Source organism: Tachysurus vachellii, chromosome 16, assembly GCF_030014155.1.
Source record: "Tachysurus vachellii isolate PV-2020 chromosome 16, HZAU_Pvac_v1, whole genome shotgun sequence".
Lineage (NCBI taxonomy): Eukaryota > Metazoa > Chordata > Actinopteri > Siluriformes > Bagridae > Tachysurus > Tachysurus vachellii.
Window position 1 is genome coordinate 4610151 of NC_083475.1, and position 19459 is coordinate 4629609.

Sequence of the window (19459 nt, forward strand, 5' to 3'; positions counted from 1 at the left end):
GTTGATGTTATTTGTGAATGGAGCTGGGGTCTTAAAATGAAAAGTGTCCAGTTGCATAGGGAGCTAGATACCTATTACTCTAAAATATTATCCCTGTGAACAACCATGTGAACAAATTTGTTTCATATGAACATTAACTAAAGCTCATTTGCATCTGTATGATTTTATGCATTTTGCTGCTGCCACATTGATTGGCTGATTAAATAACTGCATGAAATCGCAGCTGCCTAATTGCAAGAATGGTATATGCATTTTTTGTGAGTCTGATATGTCTCATAAATGGTGTTTAACCTGACCATTGATGTGTTTGTAGTGCAAGTAAAAAAAAAAAAAAAACTATGACCATGTACACTAGTGTTTGTATGTTGCATTTCAGGTTCAGAAAAAAATCAGAACTCTAGAACTTGTCTCATGTTATTTATTGAAAGCCAAGCAATTTAAAATTAAAATAAAACAGTTTAGCACAAAACAATTTGATGCAAGTTTCAAACAATTAAATAAGCCTTGGTGGTGCCAAAATGTAGCGTTTTAGTAGGACAACACTGCAAGTAAATACAGGTTTGGAAACAAGGACCATGAGTGGAATTTGTCTGACATTATTATTAATGTTCTTGAGTTATTATTCCTTCCATCTATGATGGCCTATTTAGAAAAAAATTATCTGTCTCTCTCTGTCTGTCATCATCGTCATCATCATCATGTTACTTGGTGCATCATGAAATCTGCAAAGCAGTTTGGGTTGTAAACATTTCTGTATTATTCCCTGAACAGCAACCTACTACCACATAAACAAATCTAAGGGACAACATTCATTCTAAGAACAAGGACAAATGTTTAGCTAATTAAAGGAATCCCCCACAACAGTAATGTGTCATGTTCAAATGTTGCTGATCCACTCTTTTAAACAAATACAGGGCAGCTACATTCCTCCTCAGCAGGGATCACGTGATGACGTGCCTGAGTATCCATTGTTAGTGGATGTTTTGGTGCCATGAGGCCTGGGCCTGTTGATTTTGCAAGAGTCTGTGGAGCTCTTTGAACTGCTCAACAGTCTGGTCTTTAAGATCAGGATTGGAGATCTGGAGGCGGATGCTGTCTGTGGACCATGAGAGCTCGCCAGAGAACATCTCAGTCAGGATCCTTGCCACTACAGGCACGACCTGAGTGAAAGGAACAGGAATGGAATTGCTTTAAATATAGAAGAGGTAAACTTCTACTATTTACTCAGATTAATCTTGTTCAACCGAAACATTTCAACAGTTATCACTGAAGAAATATCCAATATCCAATTATAATATCCAAAATTAAATATCAGTTATGTTAACTTAATGACAAGACATTTTGAAAAGACCTATTGGTCTAAGACTAATAGAGACTCTAGAGACTATAGTCTAATAGAGTACTGTGTACAAGTTACGCTCATGACTAGACACAATTTTATTTAAAAATAAATGGGTTATGGGGTACCATCTGGTGCACAGAACCAAACCAGCAAACAGGAAACTTACTCACTAGTCAGGGTTGTGTTGGAATCTATCCCAAGTGCTATAAAGAGAAAGCCTCGTTTATGCATATGAAATATGGCTGCATATCTTGGGTTAATTTTGGGTCCAAAAAAGTACCGCAGGATTAGCATAAATAGTGGAGCAGTACAGTGTTATGCCCACATTAAATTCCACAAACTAAAGCGGTCAAGTCAACAATAACCAATTTTACTGAATACTCAATTTCTGAATAGAATTTTTTTATGTTCTACAAGGTGGCATGTACAAGGCATAGTTCACTTAATTATTTTTTGTTGAGGTAATTAGCCTAAGGTTTAACATTCTTTTTTCCAAACTGTGCTGTGTATATCTGAATGATATATTAAATATGTAAAAGAAGTAAAATAATGTGTTAAGTTCAAACAGTGTTTGTTGATTACTGTAGCTTAGATGAAGATCAAACCAGATTTTCAGACAAATTTATACATAACTGCAGTAAATTTATACATTTCTTGCCACGGTCAAATGATTCTATTGGCAGATAATTTTGCTATATTCTTAAACTAAAAGCTTCAAATTAGAAAACAGGATCAGGCACTATAAACAAGCTTAAATTGGTTTAATAATCATAGCTATAGGCTATACTGTATATTATGCTGTACTGGGTTAGGGTTAATTACTGTTCAGTTTAAGCAAATGGTGAATTCCTGGGTTACAAATGAATTTACACACCTGGACAATTATGAGCTTTTTCTCTTTGGGTTTTCTGTCAGGCCAATCCTCCCCAAAGCAGAAGTAAATTTCAAACGGTGGGGGAGTCGGCACCTCACCCTTCTGGTACATGATGAGTCCTGTCAGAGGAGGGAAAGACACATCGACATTTATAAGTACCAAGAATAATTATGCTAGTCAGCTGCTTTGAGTTATGAGCCACAGACCCAAAGATCTGCACTTTTATGTACATAGTGAGACTTATGGTTAACCATGATATTGTCCACCATGCCGCCTTCTCATGATCACAGATTTGTTGATAAGGAAGTGGAGGAATGCTGGTGTTACCTTCACTTCCATAGTACATTCATGTTTGATGGTAATCTCTCTTTACTCTTCACCCTGGAGAGGGGCACTAGAAAGGTGTGTCCTCTGTCCCCACTCCTTAATATAATATTTTAATCTAATATTAAAAAAAAAAACAACACCAGTATTGACCTTTAATTATAACCTCCAACAGAAATTAAAAATGATTATTCCTTAAATTGGGATTTTAAATATATTAATTACTTAATTAGAATAAATATCCCTAAAGACATGAACGATTTAGAATTCCTTAATTATGGCCCCATCAATAATGAAACTAAAAAGATGGAATAATGGAACTATATCAGAAGATGGAGTCTTTTACCATTTTTCAACAAGAGATCTAGGGTGGATTCTGTCAAGCAAAACATACTTCCAAGAATACTTTATCTTCTCCTGTCATTACCTTTTACCGTGTCCAAAAAGCAATTTTCAGAGTGGGATAAACTGGTCTCCTGATTCATATGGCAAGGCAAGGCAAGGAACCAAGGGTAAAATTTAAATCCCTGAGTTGAGTAAAATAAGCAGTGGCCCTTCCACGTTTACAAAAATATTTCCAGGCAGCACAGTTGATACTAATAGTCTGTTGGTGCAATCCACGAAATTAGCAAGATGGAAAGAGAGAATGCAGACAAAAATTTAATTAAGGCTAATTAGGAAAATCAGTGGAGGTTTAAAATTATTAAGGTATACAACCTAAAGGATTCTGTGAATGTACAGAAATGGGTTTCTCATGATACTCATTTTAAGCCGAATACACACGTGGACAAAATTGTTGGTACCCTTTGGTCAATGAAAGAAAAACTCACAATGGTCACAGAAAAAACTTTAATCTGACAAAAGTAATAATAAATAAAAATTCTATGAATGTTAACCAATGAAAGTCAGACATTGCTTTTCAACCATGCTTCAACTGAGTTATTTAAAATAGTAAATTCATGGAACAGGCCTAGACAAAAATGATGGTACACCTTGAATGATGTTCATTCAAGGTGTGTCCACTAATTAGTATCACTGGTGTCTACAATCTTGTAATCAGTCAGTGGGCCTATATATAGGGCTCCAGGTAGTCACTGTGGTGACATGGACCAGAGGAAGCGAAGGAAAGAGTTGTCTCAGGAGATTAGAAAGAAAATTATAGACAAGCATGATAAAAGTAACGGCTATAAGACCATCTCCAAGCAGCTAGATGTTCCTGTGACTACAGTTGCACATATTATTCAGAAATTTAAGATCCATGGGACTGTAGCCAACCTCCCTGGACTAGGCACAGTAGGAAGATTTATGACAAATCAAAGAGATGGATAATCCGAATGGTAACAAAAGAGCCCAAAACAAAATAGAAGAAAGACTTCTAAAGAGATCCAAGGTGAACTTCATGCTCAAGGAACATCAGTGTCAGATCGCACCATCCTTCGTTGTTTGAGCCAAAGTGGACTACATGGGAGACGACCAAGGAGGACGCCATTGTTGAAAACAAATCATAAAAAGCTAGACTGGAATATGCCACACTACATGTTGACAAGCCACAAAGCCTCTGGGAGATTGTCCTATAGACAGATGAGACAAAAATGGAACTTTTTGCCAAGGCACATCAGCTCTATGTTCACAGATGGAAAAATAAAGAAAAGAATATCAAGAAAAGAACACTGTCCCTACTGTGAAACATGGAGGAGGCTCTGTTATGTTCTGAGGCTGCTTTGCTGCATCTGGCACAGGGTGTCTTGAATCTGTTCATGGTACAATGAAACCTGAAGACTATCAAGGGATTCTAGAGAGAAATGTGCTGGCCAGTGTCAGAAAGCTTGGTCTCAGTCGCAGGTCATGGGTCTTGCAACAGGACAATGACCCAAAGCACACAGCTAAAAACACCCAAGAATGGCTAAGAGGAAAACATTGGACTATTCTAAAGTGGCCTTCTATGAGCCCTGACCTCAATCCTATTGAGCATCTTTGGAAGGATCTGAAACATGCCTTCTGGATAAGACACCCTTCAAACAGGAAACAACTGGAGCAGTTTGCTCATGAGGAGTGGGCCAAAATACCTGCTGAAAAAAAAAAAAAGCCTGTGAAAGGGATCACTGCATACTGTTCAATCATTAATCAAGGACAATTATTACACTTTAATCCTCTAGAAGAATGATTCAAATTAGAATCTAATAATTTTTTTATATAATTAACACCGACAGCATTTCTATCAGAAAATAAAAAAGGAACTGATGAAGTTTAAATAAATTAGGTTTAGTTCATTCCTCTGCTTATAGCCAATGTTGAAGATTACTAACTTATACAAGGTGATTCATCTCTGTACATTAAGGAGAGATGGGAAAAAGAAAGTGTTATCATCATTATCAACTGGGAAAATATATGTAAACTACAACGAGCAACCTTCTGTCCTCCATATAAAGTAATTTTGCTGGAGAAATTCAGTGCATTTTTTCCCTTACTCCAAAACAGAAAAATACATTTCTAGGTAACCCAAATTAATGGAGACAGTAAACTGAAGATAATTTTAAAGTAATACATTGGTCTGGTTTTGTCATTAACATCAAGTTACTTGAGAGATTTGTTATCCCTGATTAGGAAATATATTTGTAAGCTGGAAATGTTGTTAAAGTGACAAATGTCACTAACAGGTGTGGTGAACTGTATCTCTACAATAAAAACATAAAACCCCACAATTTTCAGTCCATTTTCTTCATCATATTATCATTATAGCTAAGTATCATAAGCATTATAAAATTTTAATATCTGACCCATGAACCAAAGATGAAGAAGAAGACAAAGAAGAGTGTGAAGAAAAACAACAACTTCAGATTGTATTAGCCACCAGCTAGATAAGATTAAAAAGATTTCGCTAACAATGTAATATTATTACAAGAAGTAATATGTAAAACATATGCATCCAATTTAAAACTATAAATAATGTAAATATTAGAGACATATTCAAAAAACTGTTCAATTTCAAACAAAAGACCCTTTTGATTTCACAGCTCACACAGTGCCGACCACCTCCAAATAAGTGATAGACTGTATCTCTCTAAGCCTATGAAGTATCACATGATAAAGATTTTTTATTAAATTTTTTTAAACCCACAAGCTTATCAAGACATTTTTAGCCATATATTGTGTCAATCCTGCTGTTATACACAAGTCTGATAGATGGCACTGTGTCACAAGGCCTTCTCTTTTCACTGCTATTGTTCCACTGACAGATATTAACAGTAACTGATGACACACTGTTGCCTTTTGGGATATAGGACACTGAATGTCGTGTCTTTTGTGAAGATTGGACTCCTCTACTAGTATTGGATAAAGTGCTGTATCTATTAATATTCTAGGAATATTTCATCTTTCAAAAAATATAATTAATTTACTTTACTTTAGTACATTATATTTTGTATGTAGCAGGTTTAATCCCTGTTGTCTTTCAACTGCACCACCTTAAATAAATGACAGTTGGTGAGACACGACTCTGAAGGAGACAATTTTCTCTCATTACGAATAAAAAATTGATCAGCTCCTGTCCTCTATGCTGCAGAAAAGGCAGAACTCAACAGACGTAACTGCTCTGCAAAAAGAGCTTTACCGTTCACATTATAATAAAAGAGTGACTAGGGTTCAACATGGCTTTACTTTTGTTTAATTGTGTCTTTCATGTATGGCTGATGAATCCAAACCCAAAACTATCGAATCCCAATACTAATCTCAATACTAATAAAATCTCACTATTTTGTGTTGCTGAACTGTTTTTATGTGTCTGGTTCCTCTTAAGGTTACTTCCTTTTTTTTGGTGACAGGAAGTTTTTTCTTTATTGCCACTACAGTCTCCAGCTATAAACAAGAAATCTGTAGTTTTGTGACAATGCTTGTGTTAACAGTTTCAGGCTACTGATTCAGTTTAAAGCAGTTTTAAAGATTTTACAGAGTGTATTGCTAAAATTTAATTTTGCACATTTCAAATTATTGTATTTCTTAAGTGCTTGTTATTAATTCTATAAAAGCTAAAAGTCTTTACAGACTTCCATATTCCAAATACCATCATAGCAGCATATTGTTACACTAATCAGTACAAATCAAATGCTCTGCTTACCCTGCAGGAAGTTATTGAGACTGAACACATTGATCTTGCGCTCTCTTTCCATTGGGTTAGGCTGACCCACATCAGGCACTCCCGGCCCGGACCAAAATACTTTGCACTGGCATAATCGCACAGCGTAGATGTCCTGGCCTTGTATCTCAAGGATAAGGCCACGGTCCATCACGTCTAGCAGATGCTCAGTGTAGAAGCGCTGCTTCTCATTTTGGATCCCTGCAGTTCCAGGGAACAGCACCTGGTGTAGTGTGATGGGCCCAAACAGCTCCACTTGCTCTGGTGTTGGTGCCAAATTACCAGAATAAAGCCGACAGCCTTGAGGATTACTCACGGTCATAGAGCCCACGGTCTGTCCCCGATACTGGAACTTAATGTCAAGGTCTGTTACTAAGAAAGAAAGGGAAATGGAATCGGTATTTAAATGAAAAGCATTTATCAGTAGTAAACCAGTCTCATCAAATATACATATATTAGCAAGAGTTCCGATTTCAATATCAGTAATGCTTTTTTTTTCTTTCAAAAACCTGTATCACTGCATTAATTGAAGCCACTTTATTTCTAGGTATTATTTGAATAGATCTGAAATGCATGAGAAATAATGCTGCCTGATAAAAATCTGCAGGTTGATCCGTTTTTAACACATTATGGATTTGTCAATTTATTATACATAAATAAATACATTTTAATGAAATAATAAGCTACTTGATAACCAGTACTGAAGGTCATTTTACAAATACCTACTTATAAATTCAACACAAGCCTACACAGGTGACAATAACCGTAATGTCTGCGCTGCATTAAAAATCAAATAGAGGTTGATTCACTGTCACGTCACTGTTTCCTTTTTTATAATAAGGTGAAGGGGCAACATCATCACAAGCAAACAGATAGACATAGTTCTAACATTTGAAATGCAGTGTTGTTTTATTAAATCTCTGAGGGACACATTTCAATAAAGTAAAAAGATTTTAATTAAGCCAAACTAAAAACAGATTATATCCTTTCACATTAATAGCACATGTAACACTTTCCTATGAAAATGAGTATTACCAGCATTAATAGGAACGATTAAATGTGAAATTGTTGTTGGGTTCTTGACTTGCTCAAAACATGAAAATGCATTTCTAGTATGTTTAATGATTTTGTTTTTATCATGATAAAATGCTTATTAGCATACTAAAACTAAATCACTACAAATCACCACATTTGTGTGTCATTAGCTTTCTCTAAAACAGCAATGGTGTTGCTAAGGGAGAACAAATGTTGTAGGTAATTCAGCTGTTTATTTAAAGACGTTCATTTCATTCACGTCGATAAAGGCTCTGGACTACAGATCTGGAAGTTATAGGTTCAAGCCTCAGCACCTGTCTTTACAGCCCAGTAACCCCCCTTTAATAACATGGCTAAGCTGTTCTTCTAAAGAAGCTGAATAAAAAAGTCACTGTATTGTAAAGTTTACATGACAAATAAAAGCTTATTTTCTTTTCTAACAGAGCTTTTCAACCAGACACCACACTGGCAAGTTTTATATCTGTCTATCTGGCAAGATCTTCTATCTAATGTGACTGAGCAAAACACTGATTTCTTTTTTCCTCAAACAGAAAAACTGCAGCTGACGATAAGCATCTAATTATATTACCAGATTTATTGAATAGAAAGATGGTTCTCTGATATTTACCAGGTTCTCTTGATTCAGATTTTATTCCTGTTTAAATTGACAACCTTGTGGCAGTACAATACCATTATAACAAAACATGATGCATTCTCATAATATCCCTCAAGACAGATACTGTATGTCATAACAGGATCAAAATTTCCACACAGCAGAAATGTCACATATTACATACTATATATTACAGCTCAGAAGAGGAACTACATCGTCAACTACTTATGAAGCGGTTATCCTTTCTTTCTTCATTTAAAATGCTCTGACTTAACTTGACCGTTTTAATAAAACAGTTTCTTTAAATATGAATTTGAGGTTGTAATACTTTAGTTCTGGAACAGGATGTTCCACAAGCACATGTCCACTTTTAAACATATAGTGCACATTCGTGCATGTACTCATGTATTTATAGCAGATAAGAATATTTTATAATAGATGTGTCAGATCTTAGTCTTTCGCTGTCATGTGAAGGTCTGCTATGAGCCATATTAAGCATAATGGCTAATTAAGACTAGAAGTAAAATAAACTGTTGATTGATTCTTTGGATGCAGATGTGGTAGGTACTAAATTCTGCCACCGCGTTAGTACATTGCTCTGTCCATACCGAATTTGGAGATTCAAAATCTAAGACTGGTTAAAACAAACCAGCTGAATTATACGTAGATGGTTAGATACATACATTATTAGAAGGACAGATATACAGAAAGAATATAAAGAAAGATGCCATGCTTACAGGGCAGCATATGAGGACTGCTCAGCAGGTCAGAGATGCATGGCTGCACTTGGCTCTCTACTTCAGGCCTCACCTCTGGCATAGGACTGTCCACCATGGTGTCTGGCATCTCAACAGTGTGGGCAAGAGCAGCTGGTGCTATGACCCTGGTGCCCAGACCATGTCCATTTAGAACAGCTTCCCTGAGTAGATGCTGCTCCTGTTTCACAGTAGGAGCGATTTGACTGTGATCAGAAAATCCAGGTCCCATGATGGAAAGAGGGAATGTTTCTTGGTTGGTAAGGAATGGTGGGTAGCTTGGCGGGTCAGTGATACAAGCATCTGTCATAGAACATATCAAAGAATTACTAAGTAGTAATTTACAATGGACAAATCTCTTAAAACAATTTTGATTACATGTATATGATTTTGTGTCTTTATATATTTCTCAATGTATATCTGTATTAGCTTTTTTTTCTGCATTTTATGTTTACATTCATCTTATACTTTTTATATTTTGGGGTCAGCTGAAACCAATATAAAATATATATTAAATATATAAATCTAAATGTTAAATGCAGCCAACTCATAACTTTTATTAGCATTTACAGTTATGAAGTAAAAAAAAGAAAGTACACCCTCCATCAATTTTACACACATTGTGCACAAATTCTGCCCCCAGCATGCTTTTCTGCTCATCACAATTGTAGACTGGTTAGCGGAGTTACTATAGCCTTTCTGTCAGCTCTAAAAACTCTACTCTGACTTTTCATCAACAAAGTCCATAAAACTGCAACTCACATTTATCTATTGCATCATTCTGTGTAAACTCTATAGACTGGGTGAAAATCCTAGGAGATCAAAAGCAGAAATACTCAAACCAACAACGATTCTATAGTCTAAAACACAGAGATCATTTCCCCCATTCTGATGTGAACATTCTCCAAAGCTGCCACACAACTGGCTGCTTTGATCATTGAATGAATGAGTAGCTGTACAGGTGTTACTAATAAAGTGCACTGTGTATGTAAGAAGAAAAATAATATCAGGTTGGATAAAGTCAAAAGACTTTTGTATTGCTGATCACACAACTCCTGTCCTGATGACAGGAAATTAAGGAAATTGATCAATCCAAAGGAATTGAAAAGCTTAGAATTAACAGAGAATGAACAGAGAACTTTATTTTGTCCATGATTGTATCTTTATATAATTAATTTAAATGCAAATTTAACCTTTAAAAGTACATTGTATATAAAAACTAATATATATATATATAATTATTATTTTTTAATTCCCTCAAATGTTATGCGCAAAAACAAAAAAGTGACTTACTAATGGAAAGGTGTGCAAAATTTGGTAGCTGAAACAAAGAATAAGAAACAATTTGAAAGAGCTATCCTGACTACATATGCATAAAGCAAAATTATTTAAATCTTATGTGCAGTATACATTCTCTGTCTGAAATGCTCACCTCTTCCTCATCATTGTCACACTCATCTAAAAAAGCACAAAACATAAAAATTTGGGTAACACAAAAGTAATTAAAAAAAAAATTGTACTTCTACCACTGCTGGTGATGTGCACTTGTTCTTACCTCCATTTGCTGGCAGTTCGCACACCTCATAAAGCTTGTAAGGCTGCATTGGTGTCTCCTTGGTACCATCATACTTCAGTATAAACTCACGGCTCTTGTTGAGTGCACATCGCAGGTTTGCCTTCCATTTGGCCGGATCAGGCTCGTCTACACCCTCCTGGTATTTCCCAGTCTCCAGCGCCCAGGCCTTTAAAAAAGAACCATTTTAAGGGCCTTGGGAGGAATATTAGCAAAAAATGAACCTGCATAGCTCATATTTTCTTAATGTCAGTTTAGTCAGGCCACATTCAGGGTCTTAGTGCAAAACAACAAAACCCTGGGAAAAATAAAAACCTTTCAGAAAAATCAGAAGAACCTGTATGTTCAGCTCTGAACTGTGAGAAATGTTAAACTGCAACCATTTTACCAAATTGAAAAGTGAATCTGGGAAATATACCATAAATTGTAGTATGCAAATGTTTTTAAATTATTTTGTTGTTTCGGGGTCGTCTTCTTGACCAGTTTCTTCATGCAGCAAATGGTACTGAGGGAAATGAAACTTGAAGCACTTTCACTTCTGCAAAGTGGTTCATGAGAATGTGGAAAACCCCCTGAAGGTAAACTAGAAAAACTAGGGTTTAACTGAATACAAAGAATATCATCATTAATATTAATATTATTTAGATGTGTCCTAAATCCATGAGATGTAAATGCTGTATGGATGAATACAAATACAGAAACAGACTAGATGTGTGCACTAGATGAAGCAAAAAGTTGAATGTGCTGTTTTAAACCAGAACTGTTGTGGAGCTTGGAGTGAGGGTTTGCAGCTCTTAGCAAAACTCTGGCTTTAACCACAGCTTGAAAATCTGACTATAAGTTGTGAAACTAGCCTGATGTTTAGAAATTTGTAAATGCATTTTCCCCTTAATCTTTTCAGAGGAAACAAGTTAACAGTGTTGTGCTTTACTGATCTGCAGAATCTATCTACAATACAAGAAGTTCAAATATCTGGCAACCCTGTTAATTATACAGAAATCAATTTGTTCAGTGGTGTTGTGCTTCAGCAGTCTGACCTGAAAAATAAAGACCTACAAAATATAGAACCATAAAAGAAATGCTGATCATGCTGCCTTGTAAGAAAGACATTTATCATTATAACAGACTATGACTGCATGCAACGCAACACTACAACAGACCTGAAACAGGACTCTCACACTTTGCAGCCATAGCAGAACTATGACCAGCTATGAATAACTATCAGCAAAGATGACAGTCTTCTATAATAAGGGATAAAAAACACTTCTGTACTGATGTGTTTAAAATTTAGTTGCTGACTGTTTCTCATAAAGTCTGCATTTATTGAATGTGCAGTGTATGGTTCCTGATTAGATATTTCAGTGCAATCTGCAATATCAGAGTAACATAATGGGTTATATGACATCAGAATCAATATATAGATGCAATTTAAATCGACATAAATATCTTTTTGTTAGTTAGTTATGAGCAGCTCCTAACTCTGAGGGAACAGAAAGCTAAATCTCTTTCAAAAGTCCCATACTTTTATTTACATATGAACTACAATTAATATTAATGATCCTGGAACATAATGTCTTAGGCTTGCCTTTAAAGACTTGCCTTGAATATTGTGTTTTCCTCCTCTGGGGTCGGTAGATGGCGTGTGGCATGTCTCCATGGTATCTGAAATAAGCGGCACTCCTTATTGAGCCATTTGAGGCCAGGATATTTCCCACTGTTCACCTAGAGATAGGAAACATGTCTGTGCATTTATACATTATAAATATGTCCGTATTTATAGACTCTCATTTATACGATCAGAATACCTATTACAGTGTGTTACACAAAAAGTAACAAACTTTGGAGAAAAAAAAAGGGTTGTTCACACAAGAATGTATTAAGAGTAAAGTGCAAGAAATAAGGATTTAAAACCAAAACTGCACACATCTGTATTTAGACCTCAAATGTAACTGCAGACACAGAAGTTTCACTAGAGTTAGACATGCAGTAACGGAGACAGTATTTTACACTGCTTTTGCTAAGGACCAAATTATGCATAATATTATGTAATAAACTTGCAAACGTGAGTAAGCACATCCCTTTACATGTAAAAACATTACATTTTGAAGATATGATTTCATGATACATTAACAAATTGGACAGCAAAGAAATGGCCGTTTATTAACACCAATTTCTTCCTGGGTTTAGAGACAGTTTGATGTGTTTCAAGGCAGTGTCTAGAAGTGTCAAGGCAGTTTCAAGAGGAAAAATAGTTTCACAATATTCAGAAAGAATCCTCTTCATTGAGGACGATTCTTTCTGAATATTGTGAAACTATTTTTCCTCTTGAAAACATCAACACTATATAAATTTTACTTAAGGCATTTACATCAATTTACACAAAAAATAACATTCAGAAGAGAATAATATTAATGCTTACCTGGGCCAGCAGCCATGGCTTCAGACGGATTCTCCTTGGCTGGGCACTCATGGCATTTAGGGCTTTAATAGTGCAAATTGTAAACTTCTCAACAGATTGGAGAAGTGGCAGTAAAATAGGCTCACAAATATTTATTCAAGTACACCGTGATTTGTGGCAGACTTCAGAAGGCTGTGAAACAAAGAGCATAATAAGAAAGTTTTAAAAATCCAGAAACATAAATCTGGATCTTTGTTATTTTTCATGCATCAATAAATACACCAATAACTAGAACAACAACATTTGTTCCCAATAGGAAGCTAAAGAATTAAGCCACTGTTTTTGCACAATTTGCAAATGAACTCAGAGTTTGTCCATGTTTCCTCCATTAGTTGTCCATCACTCCTCACGATCCCATATCAAGCACAGCTCATAGCTACATAAGGATAGCATTTATAAAATGTACCAGGCACGATTTACGCCTCATCACAGCACAGAGATGGTGGCAAAAGTGGTACATGACCTAATACTTGCAGTTTTTTTTATACAATTGATCATAGTAGTCATCCTGACAGCCTAGAAAATGTTGTTGGAATGAAAGGTTCAGCCCTCTCCTGATTCAAGTATTACGTCACTTATCATTATCAGTTTGTAGATGTAAATGGTGACTTTTACATCATAAACAGCTAAAGTTTTGTTTTCAAAAATGTTTAATTTTAGGCTCACAGCTTTTTTTTTGTCTATATATATGCTACGTTTGGGTTAAACATGGCATAAGCTTCCCATTACATTGCCAACACAGTTTGAGCACAGCGAAATGAGGGACACCAGCTTAAAAAAAGAATGTGTAAAAGACTATTGTACAGTAGATGCTTATTATCTTCCTCCTGCTGAACTCTGGCAAGACATAAGTGCTTGTTCTAGGACCACAGACAGCCAGAATAAGGTTTCTGATTCCAGAGTATCTCTGGATGGTCTGTTTCATTATATGCAGTAGTAAAAGACCTTGGTGTGATTATTGATACTGGTCTCTCATCTGAAGCTCATGTAGATAATGTCATAAAGGTAGCCAACTTTCATCTGAGAAATATTGCTAAGATAAGAAATATGAGGTCATTACACGATGCAAAAACACTAGTTCATGCTTTTGTTAACTCTAGGTTGGATTATTGTAATACTTTATTGTCTGAAGTCCTAACTAACTTCATATATATGAAGATATAATAGTTCAATAAACAATAAATAAACAGCTAGAAAATGACATTTTACATGCAATATTGACATAGTTTTTGCTCTGCCAATGACTAAATCAGTTGACCAGAACAAAATGCTTTATAATGTAATAAAAAGATGCTTCAGCAGAAGCTTCAATAACGGATCTTTGGTCAAGTGATGTTTAGACATCTACACATCTATACATGGAAGCAATATCACATATACTACAAAGTAGAAAAAACTTAAAAGGCAGAAACTTTCACAACATTGTTCGAAAGTTTGTTAGAAATTCCTATATTTCTGCATAAATATGCCATAAACATTGTGGTGATAATCTTGCCCTGTAAGTGCCCTGCAATCTTGCCCTGCTTGTGTTTTGTACATTAACCAGATTACTGGTACTACTCTGACACATCAACATTAGTAATGAGGTCAGTCAACTTCAAAGATGCATCACAACTGTTGGCTTCTTGTTTTGAAATGCTTGTCCAGGCTTGTCCAACCTCTTTCATTTGTTTGTTTTGGAGGTTCATTCCTTTATTCTACTACCTTATTATACTATTCTACTACTACCTTTATTCTCCTCTTCAGAAGGTTAAATGCTGCTCAACTGGGTTAAGATTTGTTGATTGACTTGCTCAACCCAAACCTTTCCACAATTTTCTCTTAATGAAATTCTTAGTTGTGATGGCGGTTTGTTTTGAATCAATCATTGATCACACTTTAGACTACTAAAGCACAATACTTGGGATGTGGATCCTGCAGGTTAAACAAAAAAGTACTTATTTGCTAGGAATAGTGATTGGAAATTAGACCACACCCACATCCAGTCTGAATCCAGTCGCGTAATTAGTTTAAATTATTTTGACCTGTGTGCAATTACAGTGTCAGCCGTGCGTGCTCCTTTGTCTTCAAGATAAATTAAATCAAGTATGAGACAATGTTTTGGAAATGTCAATCAGGGTCTGGTTATGAAAACTGATCCTAACCTTTGAAGCTATACAGTATATAATAAGCATGGTTAAACCACAGGTATTTCACACTCACTGTTTCTCACATTGCCACAGACAAATATTTACACATCAATAGATTTCTCAATTGTGTAACTTGTGAAAACACAAGTTATGTCATTGAACCAACAGCATAATGTAAAGCACAAATGTCCCACACTAGCAGCAGGTCTCCTGCAGCCATAGAACATAAGCAAAGCTGAAATATTCACCAACACACATAACTACATAATACAGTTAAAAACCAAATATGATTGCTATTAATCCATTTAATCCTTTCATATCAACATTTTTATTTCTTATTTCCCTTACAAATACAGGTCATTGCTAAAAGAAAACACGTTCCAGTCTGGTGAAGACTTGATTTTTCACCACCCAACAGCACCACCAACACTAAACACCCAATGCACTACATTAAATGGGCAAAGGTTTGAGGATACTGGTTCATCACACTCATATGAGCTTGTTGAACATCCTAGATTTATTCCTCTTTGCTGTTGTAATGGGCGTTGCTCCCACTTTCCACTTGTTCTCATCATTTCACCCTGCATTGTGTAATGCACCATTACCTGCCTAAAGAAATAATCTTACTCAGCAAGGCTGTCTGCACCATCCCCAAAACAAGTGATCAGATTTAAAAGACTATCCCAAGAGGAGTCTGGAGTCCTTAAATCACACTCCTTGAAGTGCAATGAATACCATTACAACATCCCCATGAAATAATTCTGAATATCAAAGATATTTTTTGGTTTCTCCTACAATAGGACATATTATGCAGTTCAGAGATGTTATTTTCTGGTTGCATCAACAGGAGGAGCATCAGAGGAGGCCACATAGTTCTATTTGGGCCAGGCTTTACTTTAACTGTCGTAGAAATGGCACGATGCCATGTGAGTCATCATCTGCCTTCAAAAATAACTTTTCAGGTCTGACAGGGAAAGAACAGAATTGCAGGATCAGCATCTTTGCAGAGAGTGAAATGACGTCTTATGCGAATTGGTCAAGGCATTGAGTTTAATTGGTTTCTGGAGGATTCGCCTCCATCATATATGAAATGTTTTTTTTTTTAAATCTATTTCTTAACAGAGATGGAAATATTTCTGAGTGTCTGAAGAAAAAACATCATTACAATCCAATCTAATCCAATTTTTTTTTAATATTGTGGCCAATCATTTCCCTATATTCTTACAGGTCCTTGCTATTGTATTCCACTCAGGAATGGGGGCCTTAGTGTTACACATTTCTTTTGTTTGTCAAGTAAATGACATATCAAATATAAAAATATACATTGATCTTTTTGGTGTAATTGTTTATGTCGAATAATCAAGTTCAAGTGGTTAAAGTGAAAATTATTAATTTTATCATATATTCTAATAGTGTAAAAAGAGTAAGAACAGCCATAATAGCGTAAACCCCTCAATCAATCTACCGCCAACAGGACATATGTTCGCAAGAACAACTCGGCATCTAAACTATTTAGAAATCCAATTCCACTTTACTCTGATTCTCTGGAGCTGTGAGCTGTAATGTATGCAGAAAAGCATGAAGAACACTTCTGCCCAAGTGCGTTAGTCTACCCTGTGACACAGCACTTTCAGAACATGACACTGCTTTTTGTGTCACTCTGATTTTCACCCTTTCACCAATAAAAAAAAAAAGTAAAAAAAAAAAATAATAATAATAATAATAATAATAATTAAGAATAACCAGTTTCACAGCCTACATGTGTCATCCTGTAATAATTTATACACAAGATTCCCCATGTGTGTGTGTCCTGTGTGTGTCGTGTGTGTCCTGTGTTGCGTGTGTGTCTCCTCTGTGTCGTGTGTGTGTGTGTCCCCTGTGTCGTGTGTGTGTGTCCCCTGTGTCGTGTGTGTGTGTCCCCTGTGTCGTGTGTGTGTGTCCCCTGTGTCGTGTGTGTGTGTCCCCTGTGTCGTGTGTGTGTGTCCCCTGTGTCGTGTGTGTGTGTCCCCTGTGTCGTGTGTGTGTGTCCCGTGTCGTGTGTGTGTGTCCCCTGTGTCGTGTGTGTGTGTCCCCTGTGTCGTGTGTGTGTGTCCCCTGTGTCGTGTGTGTGTGTGTCTCCCCTGTGTCGTGTGTGTGTGTGTCTCCCCTGTGTCGTGTGTGTGTGTCTCCCCTGTGTCGTGTGTGTGTGTGTCTCCCCTGTGTCGTGTGTGTGTGTGTCTCCCCTGTGTCGTGTGTGTGTCTCCCCTGTGTCGTGTGTGTGTGTCTCCCCTGTGTCGTGTGTGTGTGTCTCCCCTGTGTCGTGTGTGTGTGTCTCCCCTGTGTCGTGTGTGTGTGTGTCTCCCCTGTGTCGTGTGTGTGTGTCCCCTGTGTGTGTGTCCCCTGTGTCGTGTGTGTGTGTGTGTCCTGTGTGTGTGTCCCCTGTGTCGTGTGTGTGTGTGTCCCCTGTGTCGTGTGTGTGTGTCCCCTGTGTCGTGTGTGTGTGTCCCCTGTGTCGTGTGTGTGTGTGTCCCCTGTGTCGTGTGTGTGTGTCCCCTGTGTCGTGTGTGTGTGTCCCCTGTGTGTGTGTGTCCCCTGTGTCGTGTGTGTGTGTGTGTGTCCCCTGTGTCGCGTGTGTGTGTGTGTGTCCCCTGTGTCGTGTGTGTGTCCCCTGTGTCGTGTGTGTGTCCCCTGTGTCGTGTGTGTATGTGTCCCCTGTGTCGCGTGTGTGTGTGTCCCCTGTGTCGTGTGTGTGTCCCCTGTCGTGTGTGTGTGTCCCCTGTGTCGTGTGTGTGTGTGTCCCCTGTGTCGTGTGTGTGTGTGTCCCCTGTGTCGCGTGTGTGTGTGTCCCCTGTGTCGCGTGTGTGTGTGTCCCCTGTGTCGTGTGTGTGTGTGTCCCCTGTGTCGTGTGTGTCCCCTGTGTCGCGTGTGTGTGTGTCCCGTGTGTGTCTCCTGTCGTGTGTGTGTGTCCCCTGTGTCGTGTGTGTGTGTGTCCCCTGTGTCGTGTGTGTCCCCTGTGTCGTGTGTGTGTGTGTCCCCTGTGTCATGTGTGTGTGTGTCCCCTGTGTCGTGTGTGTCCCCTGTGTCGCGTGTGTGTGTGTCCCGTGTCATGTGTGTGTCCCCTGTCGTGTGTGTGTGTCCCCTGTGTCGTGTGTGTGTGTGTCCCCTGTGTCGTGTGTGTGTGTGTCCCCTGTGTCGTGTGTGTGTGTGTCCCCTGTGTCGTGTGTGTGTGTGTCCCCTGTGTCGTGTGTGTGTGTGTCCCCTGTGTCGTGTGTGTGTGTGTCCCCTGTGTCGTGTGTGTGTGTGTCCCCTGTGTCGTGTGTGTGTGTGTCCCCTGTGTCGTGTGTGTGTGTGTCCCCTGTGTCGTGTGTGTGTGTGTCCCCTGTGTCGTGTGTGTGTGTGTCCCCTGTGTCGTGTGTGTGTTGTAGCTCCTGTCCTAGCTGATGCACTTGGCGTTGAATTTGTGCTGTCTTGTAAATGATCTAAATGCCTATAGCCTAATAAACAGGTTCTGTATTATGCTGCAGTGTCAGCGTTAGAGAGCCATAAACACGGATCAGTGAATAATATTTAATGTTACAGTAAAACATGTCGCATTTCAATAACAAAGCACAGACGAGCTGTAAACACAAACTGTCCACATTTGTTCTACACACAGACTGGTGAACTCAGCTACTTCTTGTTTCGGGGATATTTACAGAAACTACCGCCTTGTCAAAGTGGGAGTTAAAGTTATAATAAACAAAGAAATTCTTAATCATAAAAAGGTAAAATAACAGATAACGAAAGTGTTTTGCGTTTCGGTCGAACACTAAACATTCCAACTGTAAGCCATAAACAAGCGAAACACTTTACACACCTTAAAGCGCCTTAAAACACCTTAAAGTACCTTTTTAACTCCGCAGGTCAGGATTCACTGAAAATAACATTAAATCGTCAAACTGATGAAAATTACCTTCAGTGAGAGACGACTGGTGTGTCAGCGGTATGAGGCACAATAACAGCCGTAATCCAGGCAGGAGAAGTGCAGGCGTGTGAAGTCCTACAGGTGATCTGTGGCACACAACAACATCAAACCAACACACGCCATCTTACTACACTTAACACCGGTTATTACTCACAAGCCGGGGGACTTTTTAACGCTTTAAGAAAGAAAATCACTCAAAATCGCCTCAAGCTGACGCGAACTGTTGTGATTTGCAGAACTTTAAGACAGGTTCCCACCCTTCCGGATGTGGGATACGGCAA

The 19459-nt window shown here is 37.7% G+C and overlaps 1 protein-coding gene across 3 annotated transcripts; it reads right to left on the reverse strand.

Moving 5' to 3' along the window:
- Nucleotides 1-404: 404 nt before the first annotated feature.
- irf5 (interferon regulatory factor 5) lies at nucleotides 405-19459 on the reverse strand. Of its 3 annotated transcripts, none has more exons than XM_060889410.1 (11): nucleotides 19167-19459; nucleotides 13068-13238; nucleotides 12248-12370; nucleotides 10631-10817; nucleotides 10508-10533; nucleotides 10369-10396; nucleotides 9058-9378; nucleotides 6655-7044; nucleotides 2217-2335; nucleotides 1513-1545; nucleotides 1028-1160 (listed from the first exon to the last, which is right to left on the reverse strand). In XM_060889410.1, exons 2-10 carry the CDS (start codon nucleotides 13116-13118, stop codon nucleotides 1534-1536), a joined length of 1257 nt encoding a protein of 418 aa, XP_060745393.1. In that variant the 5' UTR covers nucleotides 13119-13238; nucleotides 19167-19459; the 3' UTR covers nucleotides 1028-1160; nucleotides 1513-1533. The 3 variants fall into 3 exon arrangements, with proteins under 3 accessions (XP_060745390.1, XP_060745393.1, XP_060745391.1); XM_060889408.1 differs by having other exon boundaries at nucleotides 1034-1160; nucleotides 1509-1545; XM_060889407.1 differs by lacking the exon at nucleotides 1513-1545 and having other exon boundaries at nucleotides 405-1160.

Excerpts from the sequence above, each read along its gene's own strand:
- irf5 (XM_060889407.1), bottom strand. The coding sequence starts at position 13,118 with ATGAGTGCCCAGCCAAGGAGAATCCGTCTGAAGCCATGGCTGCTGGCC. Across the intron at positions 12,371-13,067 it reads AGCCATGGCTGCTGGCCCAG|GTGAACAGTGGGAAATATCC; the intron begins GTAAGCATTAAT and ends TCCTATCTCTAG. Across the intron at positions 2,336-6,654 it reads TCTCAATAACTTCCTGCAGG|GACTCATCATGTACCAGAAG; the intron begins GTAAGCAGAGCA and ends CTCCTCTGACAG.